General features: G+C 36.1%; 1 protein-coding gene across 9 annotated transcripts in view; it reads right to left on the reverse strand.

Moving 5' to 3' along the window:
- Positions 1-2800: 2800 nt before the first annotated feature.
- Positions 2801-12514, reverse strand: part of cspg5a (chondroitin sulfate proteoglycan 5a) — a 54475-nt gene continuing 44761 nt past the window's right edge. For 5 of the 9 annotated variants that reach the window (XM_051864695.1, XM_051864687.1, XM_051864692.1 and 2 more), the window contains 2 exons: positions 9691-9747; positions 2801-3533 (listed from right to left, as the gene is read on the reverse strand). In XM_051864695.1, the coding sequence (XP_051720655.1) occupies positions 3363-3533; positions 9691-9747 (228 nt within the window). In that variant the 3' untranslated portion in view covers positions 2801-3362. The remainder of the gene's footprint in view (positions 3534-9690; positions 9748-12514) is intronic. The other 4 variants (XM_051864694.1, XM_051864690.1, XM_051864693.1 and 1 more) reach the window with 1 other exon arrangement.

Below are 12514 nucleotides of genomic sequence, written 5' to 3' on the forward strand. Positions count from 1 at the left end.
AGGATGAAGTGGTTCCTATTATTCATTATAAGCTTCACACAAAGACACCAAGCAGAGGCCCTTGAGGTACTGAAAACACAGGAAGGGAAAAGATGAAGGTAAAATAAAATAAAATAAAATTAAATTAAATTAAAAAAATAAAATAAAATATAAAATAGAATGTTTTAAAAGTGAAAATAAAATAATTTTGAAATAAAATAAAATAAAATATTATTTTTTTAAATAAAGTAAAAATAATTTTTTTTAATAAAATAAATATATTTTTTTAAATAAAATATAAAAAAATAAAATTAAACATTTTTAATAAAATAAAATAAAATATAAAAAAATAAAATAAAATAATTTTGAAATAAAATAAAATAATTTAATAATATAATTTAATAATTTAAATATTTAATATATATTATTTAATAAAAAAATTAATGGCTGACTTGCATTGCTAATTGAACTTGTTCTCTATTAGTGTGGTTAGGGGAAGGAGTCTTTGCTCTGGGGCCGAAACAAACCTCCTCGTCAAAAACTCATAAGAGAAAACCACAATAAAGAACCTGTGATTCATTTAACAGAGAAAGCAATCTTGGTGTGTCAGTTTGACAACTGCACCGACTGCAGAGAGATTCTTATGTGGGATAATATTAAATGTATATTCAGTGTACTCAGTGATGTAAAGTATTTGAGTTACTGTAATTAAAGGGTTAGTTCACCCAAAAATGAAAATTCTGTCATCATTTACTCACCCTAAAATACTATGGAAGTCAATGGTGCCCCACAACTGTTTGGTCACAAACATTCTTCAAAATATATATTTTTTTGTGTTCAGCAGAGAAAGAAACTCATACAGGTTTGGAATAACATGAGGGTGAGAACATGATGACAGAATTTTCATTTCTGGGTGAACTATCCCTCAAGTATCTTTTTGGCTACTTTGTATATGTAGTCTTTACTCCAATACATTTGTGATGAGTAATTCAATTACTCATTACATTTTGCATGGCACCTAACTTTTTCTGCAGCAGTTTCTTTCCGCTACAAAAGAAGTTATACTGCCATCTACAGGGCATTGAAGGTACTATTTCTTGCGCATTTTGCCCTTACTCACCCAAACTTGTCAACAAGGCTACTTTACGTGAATGTGAGTGCATTAGCAGGTAGTTGTGAATCGCAGGTGTTTCATATATGAGATGAGGGCATGACTGCAGCCGGTGATAAGGCCCAAACCAGCGCGTCCAGTACAAGAAGGCTTTGACTATTTAATTTGACTTAACTTTATTTTATTTATGTTTTTGACACCTTTTTGAATGATGTTGGTTTACTTATGCCCTTTTTAAGCACTTGAGCTTAAAGGGGGCCTTGATTGTGATTTCACTTTTTTAACTTTAGTCAGTGTGTAATGTTGCTGTTAACAACATCTGCAAAGTTATGGGAGATATTTTCCTTTACAGAAATCGCTAAGGACTACAACGAGCTTCTTCCCAGGTTGGTGACATCACAAACCCCAGAAATGACATAAACCCTGCCCCCGGGAACACACAACAAAGGGGGTGAGGCCATGTTGGGCTGCTTTAGAGAAGAGGAAGAGTAGAGTGTTGTTAACATGCCGTATTTTACGCCGGACTGCTTCACAAACGAGGGTCAATTCAACACTGGATTTGCACAAAAGATTAACGTGGCGGCACATGCTAGTCGATGAGTTGAATCAACTCCACAGCAACTACATACATTTATCCACTAACCATTCAGAAACATCCAGATGGATTCTAAAAGTTGTGACTTCTTCCTGAGTCTCTCCTTCAGTGTCTGACTCCGGTTTGAACAATGTAAGGCTGGACACCATTACAGACAGTCATCATTTTGGCTGTGTGAGATTCTCCAGCTTTGTTGTTGTTCAGCAACTGAAGTGTAGGCTGTTAAAGCTCCGCCCTCTTCTGGAAAGGGGGCCGGGAGCAGCAGCTCATTTGCATTTAAAGGGACACACACAAAAAAACGACGTGTTTTTGCTCACACCCAAACGGGCAAATTTGACAAGCTATAATAAATGATCTGTGGGGTATTTTGAGTGGAAACTTCACATACACATTCTGAGACTTATATTGCATGTTGTAAAAGGGGCATTATAGGTCCCCTTTAACTGAGACTTGAGTGTCTGTAGATGTTTAAGAAGCTGTTGTGTTGACCTTGATTTATGCAATTTTGAGTTGAGTTTTCTTGTTTTTCACTGGCATATCTTTTACTAAAGTCTCATTGGAATTGGTGAATTGTGTAACTTGTCATTTTTGCTGTAAGATATCTGTACTTTTACTCAAGTATGGTTTTTAGGTACTTTTTACACCTCTGGTGTAACTACAGGTCTGGCCCATTCATCATTAACAGCCAATCTGTCAAAACCTCAGGTTTTAATGTTTAAAAATCAAGGGTCTTCAACAGGGGGGTCAGATCTCATTCTAAAACTAATTCTTGTGAGAAAAAAATTAACACGTTTTTAAAAAATACAATTTCATATTAACTTCAACCAAAGGTAAAGCTAAAACTTTGGGTCAGATTACACTTGGTTGATCCCTAACACCTTTTAAATTCATATTTGTCAGGGAAATAGCAGAAACATGTGTATGATTTTAGGTCACCCACCTTGGCGGCTTCTGCAGAATGTTGTCAGTGTGAAGATCTAAACTGATGCAGACTTCAGGACATTGAACAGGTATCAAAAAGCCATGCGCAATATCAAGCAAAGCAAGAGATAATGAGTGCAAGACAGCATCTGGCTGGGGAAAAACACAGGCTAGGACCACACAGGGACAAGGACTTTAGTGTTAAAAAGATTTATTTCAACAACTGTCAGATTTTTTTCTCTTCGTAGTTTATATTCCCAAAAAAGTACAAAATAAAACAAGTACATCAAAGGATTAGAAATCACATCAAAACAAAGACACATTGTGTTTTTTTCTTTATATCAATCCAAGCATTTTTTCCATATATTTATACATACTCACTGAATTAGTCAGACAAACATCAAAACCTCTCAGTAGCTTTTTCTTTTATGACAACGTTTTATATTTTAAACCCCGAATATGTTTTACTTTTTTCTTCTTTTTTACAATATACACCAACGCATGCCATAATTCAGTTAGGCAGGGGTAGGTGTGTGTATATATAAGGGCTGAGTCAAGGGCGGGTCGACTACAGGGGCAATAAGACTGCAACAAGGGGAGGGGCAGGAGGCGGAGACTGAGTGGGTACGAGGGGCGGGGTTTTCAAAGTGTTCTGTCATGTGGTGATGGTGTGGTGGGTGTGGCTGCTCGTACCATCTGCTGCTCAATGCTATAAGTGATCGTGGACGTGGTTGCGTGGAGTGCTTTTTTTCTGTTCTACATCATGTTGTTCTGCAGCGAGTTTACCTCCGAAGAGTTCTCCTCGCCCAGCACTTTATTGTTCTCGTGCTTAGGGGTGAGCGAGTTCTGGATGTTCAGCGACTCGTCCTCTTTGGGTGGGGGGGCCTTCACGGGGTCCTCCAGCTTATTCTGGGCATTAGGATCATCCTGAGAAATGATAGTCCCATGTTAGACCTCTGAAACAACCCCATGTCAATCATTATGTCTCCTACTTTAAAAAAAAATTATTAGTAAATACCGTGCAATTGTAATCTTATTACATTATTAAAATAAATAAATTATTAAATAAATAAACATCAAATAAATTATTCATATACTACTTTAATTAAATTGTTTTTTTAATTGCATAATGTGCAATTGTAAAGTTATTAAATAAACAAATAAAATCCTATTGCTTTATACATTTCCAACAATTTTAATAATATTATGTTTTAAATTTAATAATGCGCAATTGTAAAGTCATTAAATTATTAAAGTAAATAACTAGAAAAATTAATAAATAAATAATATTGCTCATTAAGTTTTCTACTACTTTATTAAATTTGTTGTTTTTAATTGAATAATAAGTGTAAAGATATTAAATGATTAAAATAAATAAGAAATAAAGAAATAAATCATATTGCTCATTACATCAACTAATTTAATATAAAATTATGTTTTAAATTTAATAATGCGTAATTGTTGTCATTACATTTTTAAAGTAAACAGATAAATAAATAAATAAATAATATTGCTCATTAAGTATTCTACTACTTTAACAAAATTGTTGTTTTTATTTCAATTAAATGATTAAATGATTAAAATAAATAAATAAATAAATAAATACTATTGCTCATTACATCTCCAACTACTTTAATAAAATTATGTTTTAAATTTAATAATGTGAAACTGTAAAGTCATTAAATTATTAACATAAACAAACAGACAAACAAATAAATAATATTTAAATAGAGACTTAAATAATAAGTCTCCTATGATAATAAAATTATTGTTTTTAATTGAATAATGTGCAGGCGTAAAAATAAATAAATAAATAAATAATCTGCCCATCCTTTATTAGTACAACTTATAAAGAAGTAATTTCTAGTAAACCAGAAACAAAATGCATATAATTTTTTTTGGAAGAGTGGTTTGGAAGAGTGAATAAATTTAGTTGTTTAAATACACAAAGAAAATAAATTTAAACTGTAATATAAATCAGTAGATGTTATATCCACAACACTTTGGCATCACATTCAAATAGCTGGAGTGTGATGGCACTGCAGGAACAGATCTTGCAGCACATAAATCAATTGATTGCAGTCGATCAATGGCTGAGGCTGTTTTCTCCTCAGGGCAGAGCAGAGGCTGTATGATCCACCCGTCCTGACACACATGCATACATGCAAACCCATCATAGCTCATACAGCCCCATCCCACACTCCTGTCCCGCCAGTGAACAGGAAAAGCCATGAACTGAAACAAGAGCTCTGGCAAGATGAGCTCACCTGCCAAAGCAATAAAGCAAAGCTCTCTCTCTCTCTCACTCTCTCTCTCTGTGGAATAACCATTTAGTGGCCATTAATTAGTGCAGTAATTGAAACAAATGAATGAGAGAAGATTTGCACATCCTTTGATCATCAAATGTAAGCCTCAAAATGAATGGCATCATCTTAAAAACGAAAACTACCTTTTAGGGACAACTGACACCCTCAATCCAGTATAGCTGGTGAAGCTAGCAGACCTTGCATGTTTTTTTTTAAGGGAAACTGGTTGAGCTAAGCTAGTTTTACTAGATAAGCTAATGAAGCATCCTGGGTCCTTTGGTGTAGTTGGACCAAGGCACGAGTGTGTCACGTTTTTAACTCGGTAGAGACAACTATAAAGAAGATTTACCCTTTCAGTGATGACTTAGATTGTAACTTCGGGCAGGACGTGGGGATACGCCACCTCCATGGTTACCGGATAGGGGGCGTCCTTTCTTCCGTCGGCATGAAACTAGAAAATGTGTTTTTTAATTGTGGATGGATGGGGTTGGGGATTACATTTCTCTTGAGACTTTTAAGGGAACTGCTTTGGATGTGCCATGATGGAGATGACTGATGAATACTTTGCATCCTTCCTGTCAACATTAGCTATGGTATTGATGAGAATTGGTGGCTACCATGTTGTTCTAAACTTGTACTGCTACTCTGAATGTAGTGTTCAATACTATTTCATTTTAAGATTAATTTGACAATCTTACCTAGACTCTACCTAGATTAATTTGTATAATGTGTATAATATCTAAAATTTTGTCATTTATGCATCCACTTTACATTATTTTAGATGTTATACACACATTATAGCTCTGTTCCAAAACCTAGCGAACTGCCTCATTGCATATACTATCTTCACTGAAATGCAACCTCATAAGTTACTAATCTGAAATGCTGTGCATAAGAGCACCTCCTCACATATATATAGTGTTCCTTAAACAAAACAAACCTCACAATTGATTACAACAGAGTTTGACATTAGCATATGTTGCTAAGCTAACAACATGATACTCTAATACGCCATTTATACAGCTGGGGTCCATCTCAAATAAGAAGTGGTCCCAATCTCTGTTTCTTTTTTTTATGAGATGGTAATTTCCGTATGAATTCGTATGATGTGAAAACTACGGAGCCCCTAAAGGGGGGAACATTTATGTGTGAATGCTTTTGCGTTCTCTTGCAAATGAAACTTTTTGTTCACTCGCGAAACTATTGATTTCTTTGTGAGCAAATGCAAAATTTCTCGGGAGAAAGCAAAGGTTTTGGGAGTGTAACGAAGGCCAGCTATCAAGAGCTGTCCGGGTATACCTCACTCCCCTGATCTCAAGAGCGCACTAGCTAGAGACTAGATGCTACAGTCTTTAGCTTCCTTGTTAGCGGGTCCGCCTCCCATGCCGGAGACACTGGTTCGAGTCCCGCTCAGAGCAGGGCGAGTAGGACCGGAGGGGATACACTGGTGCCGTGACCTGGATTTGAGTGAGGTTTAGGGGGGTGAGTGTAATGGAGGCCAGCTAGTAAGAGCTGTGCTGGTAAACCTCACTCCCCTAATCTTAAGAGGTGGACTAGCATCCATTTGTCCTTGTTAGCATGCCCGCCTCCCATGCCGGAGACCCTGGTTCGAGTCCCACTGGGGTTACACGAGTGAATGCAAAGTTTCTCAGGGGACAACAAAAGTTTTGCAAGCAAACGCAAAGTTTTAAGAGAGACAACGCAAAAGCATTGCAATATATATTTTTACTCCCATCTCATTTTTTTCCCATCACCATGTCCCTTTAAGGGCTCTGTAGAAAACATTTGATTTTTACGGGAAAAAAGAATGAAGGTTATAGTTAACTAAAACTAAAAACATATAAAATATTTTCATTCCTTGAAATAAAGTAAACTTTAACTGGAAAAAAATAAAATTAAATATATATAAAAAACATTTTATTTCAGCAAGATGCCAAAGCAACATTTCTCATTTTCATTTAGTTTAACCTGATGTACTAAAATAACAAACAAAAACTGAAAATAAAATTAAATAAAACTATAGACATATTTAAAAAAACACACAACAAACTTTAAAACTTTAACTAAAATTAAAATAAAACTGGATAATACAAAAATAAACAAAATATAAAAAACAACATAACTAAAGTACTAAAATAACACTGATGAAGGTCCACCCCTAAACATATTCATCACTGTGACATAAGCAGATTGTACGAAAATGTATGAATAAGATTGTACAAATTAAGATCGTATGAATTTAGCCACAAATTGCCATGAGATTGTGTTGGAAAATGTTAATTAAAAACAAAAAGTTGACTGACAGTGTGGGAACACTGGGTGCAAACAGGCGTCCAGTGCCATGATTCCCATTTGCATGGTAACACAACTGATTGGTAGTGCATAAACAGTCTGGTCTTGAATGGGATACTTGGTTCCAAAAAGATTGAGAACCCCTGCTCTAATAAGCACAAATAACAGCACACAAAGCAGCTTGTTATAGGTTTTGGAACAGAGCTGTTGAAAACATTTCTAATGAAAACAAACTGGTAAATACGCATACGCATTCAATTGTGGATTCTCTGCATGAGGGTCAGCTGTGGTACACTGCAAGGCGTTGAGGAAGAACACTAAGATGACGAGACATGAACAAGGAAGGGACATTGTAGAGTCACAGTTGTAGCTTCACTATAGCACAAAACTGGAGTGGACAGAGGGACAGAGGACACGTGGGAATAGAGCAGTAGGTCCACACTCATATTCTATGAATAAAGTAAAATATTTCATTGTGTACATTTTGAAACTGGAAAGTGCTGAGGATAAAGGTCAAAACTGCATTGACTGGTTGGACAGATCCAGCTTCTTAGGTCCACTAGCACGGTCCATGTGCTGTCTTAAAGGGACAGTACACTCAAAAATGAAAATTCTACATGACTTTATGCCATCAAACCATTATAAAGCATCACAGTAATAGTCTACAGGAATTGTGAGCTATATTCCAAGTCTTTTGAAGCCACATGCATCGGTTTTTGTGTAAAAATAGACTGAAATTTAAAATATTCTATTATACTGTAGCTCTCAAATTTCATTTGATTGATTTAAATATGTGCATATTCAAATTTGGCACGTTACAACTGGTTATAAGACACATTACAACCAATACCATTTAACATAATTTACATTGAATGTGGTGTGACATGTTTAGTTGTGCCATATTTGAATATACAAAAGTGAGATTTGAGCAGAGGAGAAGATTACAAGCGAATAAAAATCAAACAAAGGGATAATCCAACCAAAAAATGAAAATTTTGTCATCATTTTAACAACTGTCATTCCAAACCTGTATGACTTTCTATCTTATGTCTAAAGAATATATTAAGAAGAATGTTGGTAACCAGTGTTTCTGTTCCCACTGACTTCCATTGTATGGTCAAAAAATATAATGGAAGTCAATGGGAACCAAAACAGTTTCTTAACCAACTTTCTTCAAAAATTTTTGTGTTCCACAGAAGAAAGAAAGTCATACAGGTTTGGAACGACATGAGGGTGAGTAAATAATGACAGAATTTTCATTTTTGGGTGAACTATCCCTTTAAATTTCGCTCACAAAGCCTTCAGATGACTTGAAATTTAAGTATGGATTAACATCTCCTTTTGTGCTCCACAGAAGAAACAAAATCTTACAGGTTTGGAACAACACATGAAGGTGAATAAATGACATTTTTGGGTGAACTGTTCCTTTAAGTCCAGTCAGAATCTCAGACTGAAGAATATTCAGCAACCACTTCACTTATCTGACCTTTCCGCTCTAGTTTATATATGGTCTATTTCATTCCAAAACATCTGTCAAGTCACAGACCCTCCCTGAGGGTTTAGGTCTGTGTGTGTGGAGAGAGACGGTGAGAGAGAGAGATAGAGGCTGTTTTGGCTGCTAGCTAGAGCCGGGCTCTTTTACTCAAGCGGATATCGATCTGCGGAGCAGAAGCTCTGAGCTGATGGTAATAAAGAGGCCTGACTGTCCACATTTTTGCTTCCCCTCCCTTCTTGTCTTGAGAGATTCCTCGTTTCATGGCATGCATTTCATTTACAGGAGTTTTTTTCTCTCCGATGATGAGCTCCAAGTCTCCATGTGGGCGGAAGAGACAATCAATTTCAGTGTCCTATATTGTCTGAAGGTCACAGAGTGTTTGAAAGGATTTGGAGAATTTATCACATTCTTGATCTGATACTGGCATATTATATTTCTCCAGATGACTCTAGTTGAAACACTATACACCCACTGATGTGATTTCCACTAATGGACTATTATTATTAATATTTGTAAGTGCAACTGTGACTGTTTATTGCTAGTTAACATATTATTGAGTTCCTTAAAAGGACAGTTCACCCAAAAATCTTTTACTCACCCTCATGTTGCTCCAAACCTGTATAACTTTCATTCTTCCATGGCTGTTCTCTGAAAATCTTTCAACTTTGCTGTCAAAATGAATTCAAATATGAAACTTAAAGACGCAACACAACATGGACAACCTTTATGGAACTTTGTCATTTTTGAAGCCCAACAGGACATTTGGAATGACATGAGGGTGAGAAAATGATGATAGAACTTTTTCCTTTTTGGGCTGAAATATCCCTTTAAGACTTTAAATGGACCATACTGTAGCAAAATGGGTTTGGTTTCCTGATGATGACGAAGGTAGGGAGGGCCAGCATTGGTCACGACAGTTTGACAGGATAATAGCACAATGAAGGGACAGCTGCTGTGCCTTTGGGCGGAGCTGTGGGGTTGTAAGTCTTACCTCACAGTCGGGCTCCTCTTTGGTCTTACACTCCCAGGTGTATCTGCTCATGGTTTTCTGAGGGGTGGGGGCATGGAGAGGATTATATACCTCATAAATATCATTTCCATTTAGAAAGAGAGCGATAGAGACTAAGAAAGAAAGAGACAGGGAAAGACAGACAGAGGTACAGGGAAAGGGCCCTTTGTATAAGACCCTTCAGTTGTGTGAGAAGTGTTCCCACCCAAGATCCACTTATCTTAAGGTTTTTTTTAGCTTTATTCAAGCATCAGCATTGTGGGTGTATGTCTATGGCCCTTTAAAGTCTTTAGGTTTTAACATCTGAGGCAAAAAATATACATACATTCACTGAGTACTAGACTAGGGATAGTTCACCCAAAAATGAAAATTCTGTCATCATTTATTCACCCTCAAGTTGTTCCAAACGTGTATGAATTTTTTTTCTTCTGCTGAACACAAAAGAAGATATTTTGAGGAATATGGGTAAACAAACAGTTGATGGACCCCATTGACATCCATAAGTATTGAGAAAAAAAAAATACTATGGAAGTCAATGGGGTCCATCAACTATTTGGTTACTGACATTCTTTAAAATATCTTTTGTGTTCAGCAGAAGAAAGAAATGAATACAGGTTTGGAACAACGTGAGGGTGAATAAATGATGACCGAATTTTCATTTTTGGGTGAACTATCCCTTTAAAGGGATAGATAACATAAAAATGAAAAATCTGTCATTATTTTAAGTTAATGTCATAATCAGAAGTTAATGTTTGTCTGTTCATCATAAAGACATCAATCATATCATATCTGAAATATATTACATAAAACAGGCATGATTATTTATGACAAAAAATTTAAAGAAAAAACTCAGTATTTCTGTTCTTTTTTGGCAAAGTGTGACTATTTTATGGCAAAAAAAAAAAAATCTATATATATATTTTTTCTTTTTACTTTTTTTTGGCAAAGAGCTGCATTAAAATTCTCAAAAAATTCTATAAATAATGGAAAAAAAAACTGCATAAGGGTTTGGAAAGAAATCAGGGTGAGTAAATAATGACAGAATTTTATTTTTGGGGTGTACTATCCCTTTAAAAATCTGACCTTGAGTTGCACTGCTTTATTACATAATTTTATCAAAATTCTCAGCAAAAACTCCTGAGCTCAGGTCCTAAAGACATTTAGAAGACACAATTCATGTTCGCGACCCAAATGCGTTTAGTATAAAATCATGAATAAAAAGTAGAGCTTTGATTTCCTTTTACTTTTTTCTAATTGGTGCATCCAAGCTGGAATTGATGGCAGCTATACACATGGATGGCCGGTTATATTTTATGTAGATGTTGTGCTTATTAAGAGTTTTTGAGACAGTTTTCACTGAACAATTCACCGACTGGGCTGTAGTGAAAATAATATGAGCTCAAATATACATTTTTTGAGAGAAATCGCTATTCTTTTCTAAAAGAATATTGTGTTTTCCATTAAGACACATCAGAATAATTGAAATGAGAGGAGAGATGTGTTATGGTTATCCCACAGAAGAGAATGACGCCCATGTTAGATCTACATCTACCCATGCCGCAGACATGTTAGGCCAAGTGTTACGCCACCTACAGGCAGCAGTGAGACGTTGCATCTCAGATGTTTATCCTGCGTTTTACGCTCAACACTTCATTGGTTGGTGAGATCTGGCACAGGGAGATCGCCCACTCACCCTCTCATCTTTCTGAACCAGGATAAACGAGTGAAACGACAGACAGGTATATTAATGCGATGCAGTGGACAAGCAGCAGCGGATCACAAGACCACTAGGAGGTCCATGTGAACAGTCAGACATGCAGCGGTGCAGAGGAAGAGAGAAGGGGAGCAGGGTGATGGGGGGAGGAGGGTGGGCGTGGGTGGGCTCTCTCAGCGGAGTCCAAGGTCTGCAATCAGGGCACAATGCCGGAACCAGAGATGCTGCGATTACCTCACCCGTAAAAATCTGAAATTGTGTAATCTCTCATCATGTTTGCTGAAAACAGTGACCGCACTAAGATATCTAAAGGAGTATTTCGTCACCTTTCCAGACCTTAAAAAGTTGGTGAGATCATTCCTACATTATCTTTCCTACAAGCCAGAAAACATCTCCTCATCTGAACGCTCTCCATTCCAGTGAAACACAAAATACAATGTAACCAAATACGTCACCATTATTAAAGGTAGGGTAAGTAGTTTTTCAAAAACACTGTTTGGAAGTTAGTCGGGCCGACACCAACAACAAACATGTAACCAATCAGCATTAGGAGGTGTATAATAAACAGACATCCACTCTTGCATTGCGTGTGTAACAGTGGCCAGATAGTGAGAGTTGTGCAGGTAAACCACTGCGCACTGACGACCGCTAGAGAATACGGTGTTTAGCGTCATTTTTAGTGCACTCGCCTCGCCTGCCAGCAGCGAAAGAGCCGGGGTTGGAGACCGACTCGAAGCAGGGTGGTTAGGATTGGAGGGTGAGTTTTGGAGGCGGAGCAATGAAGAGAGGGGTGTGTTTGTTTGGGTTGATTTCAAATATCAACAATGTTCAACAGCGTTTTTGAAAAACTACTTACCCCACCTTTAAAACACCTATTGACAAACTGAGGAAATTCTAATATACTTAACAAATTATCAAAATTAAAAAAAAAAAAATGTGTAACTTAAGAAATTCTAACATATCCACAAAAAATACTGAATTAAAATAAATTAATAATTAATACATTTAATTAACTAAATTATGAATTTAATGATAAAATTAACAAATTTATATATACTTAAAAAATAATTGCATTTCTGCTGTCCTAATTTA

Source organism: Ctenopharyngodon idella, chromosome 16, assembly GCF_019924925.1.
Source record: "Ctenopharyngodon idella isolate HZGC_01 chromosome 16, HZGC01, whole genome shotgun sequence".
NCBI classification, from domain to species: domain Eukaryota; kingdom Metazoa; phylum Chordata; class Actinopteri; order Cypriniformes; family Xenocyprididae; genus Ctenopharyngodon; species Ctenopharyngodon idella.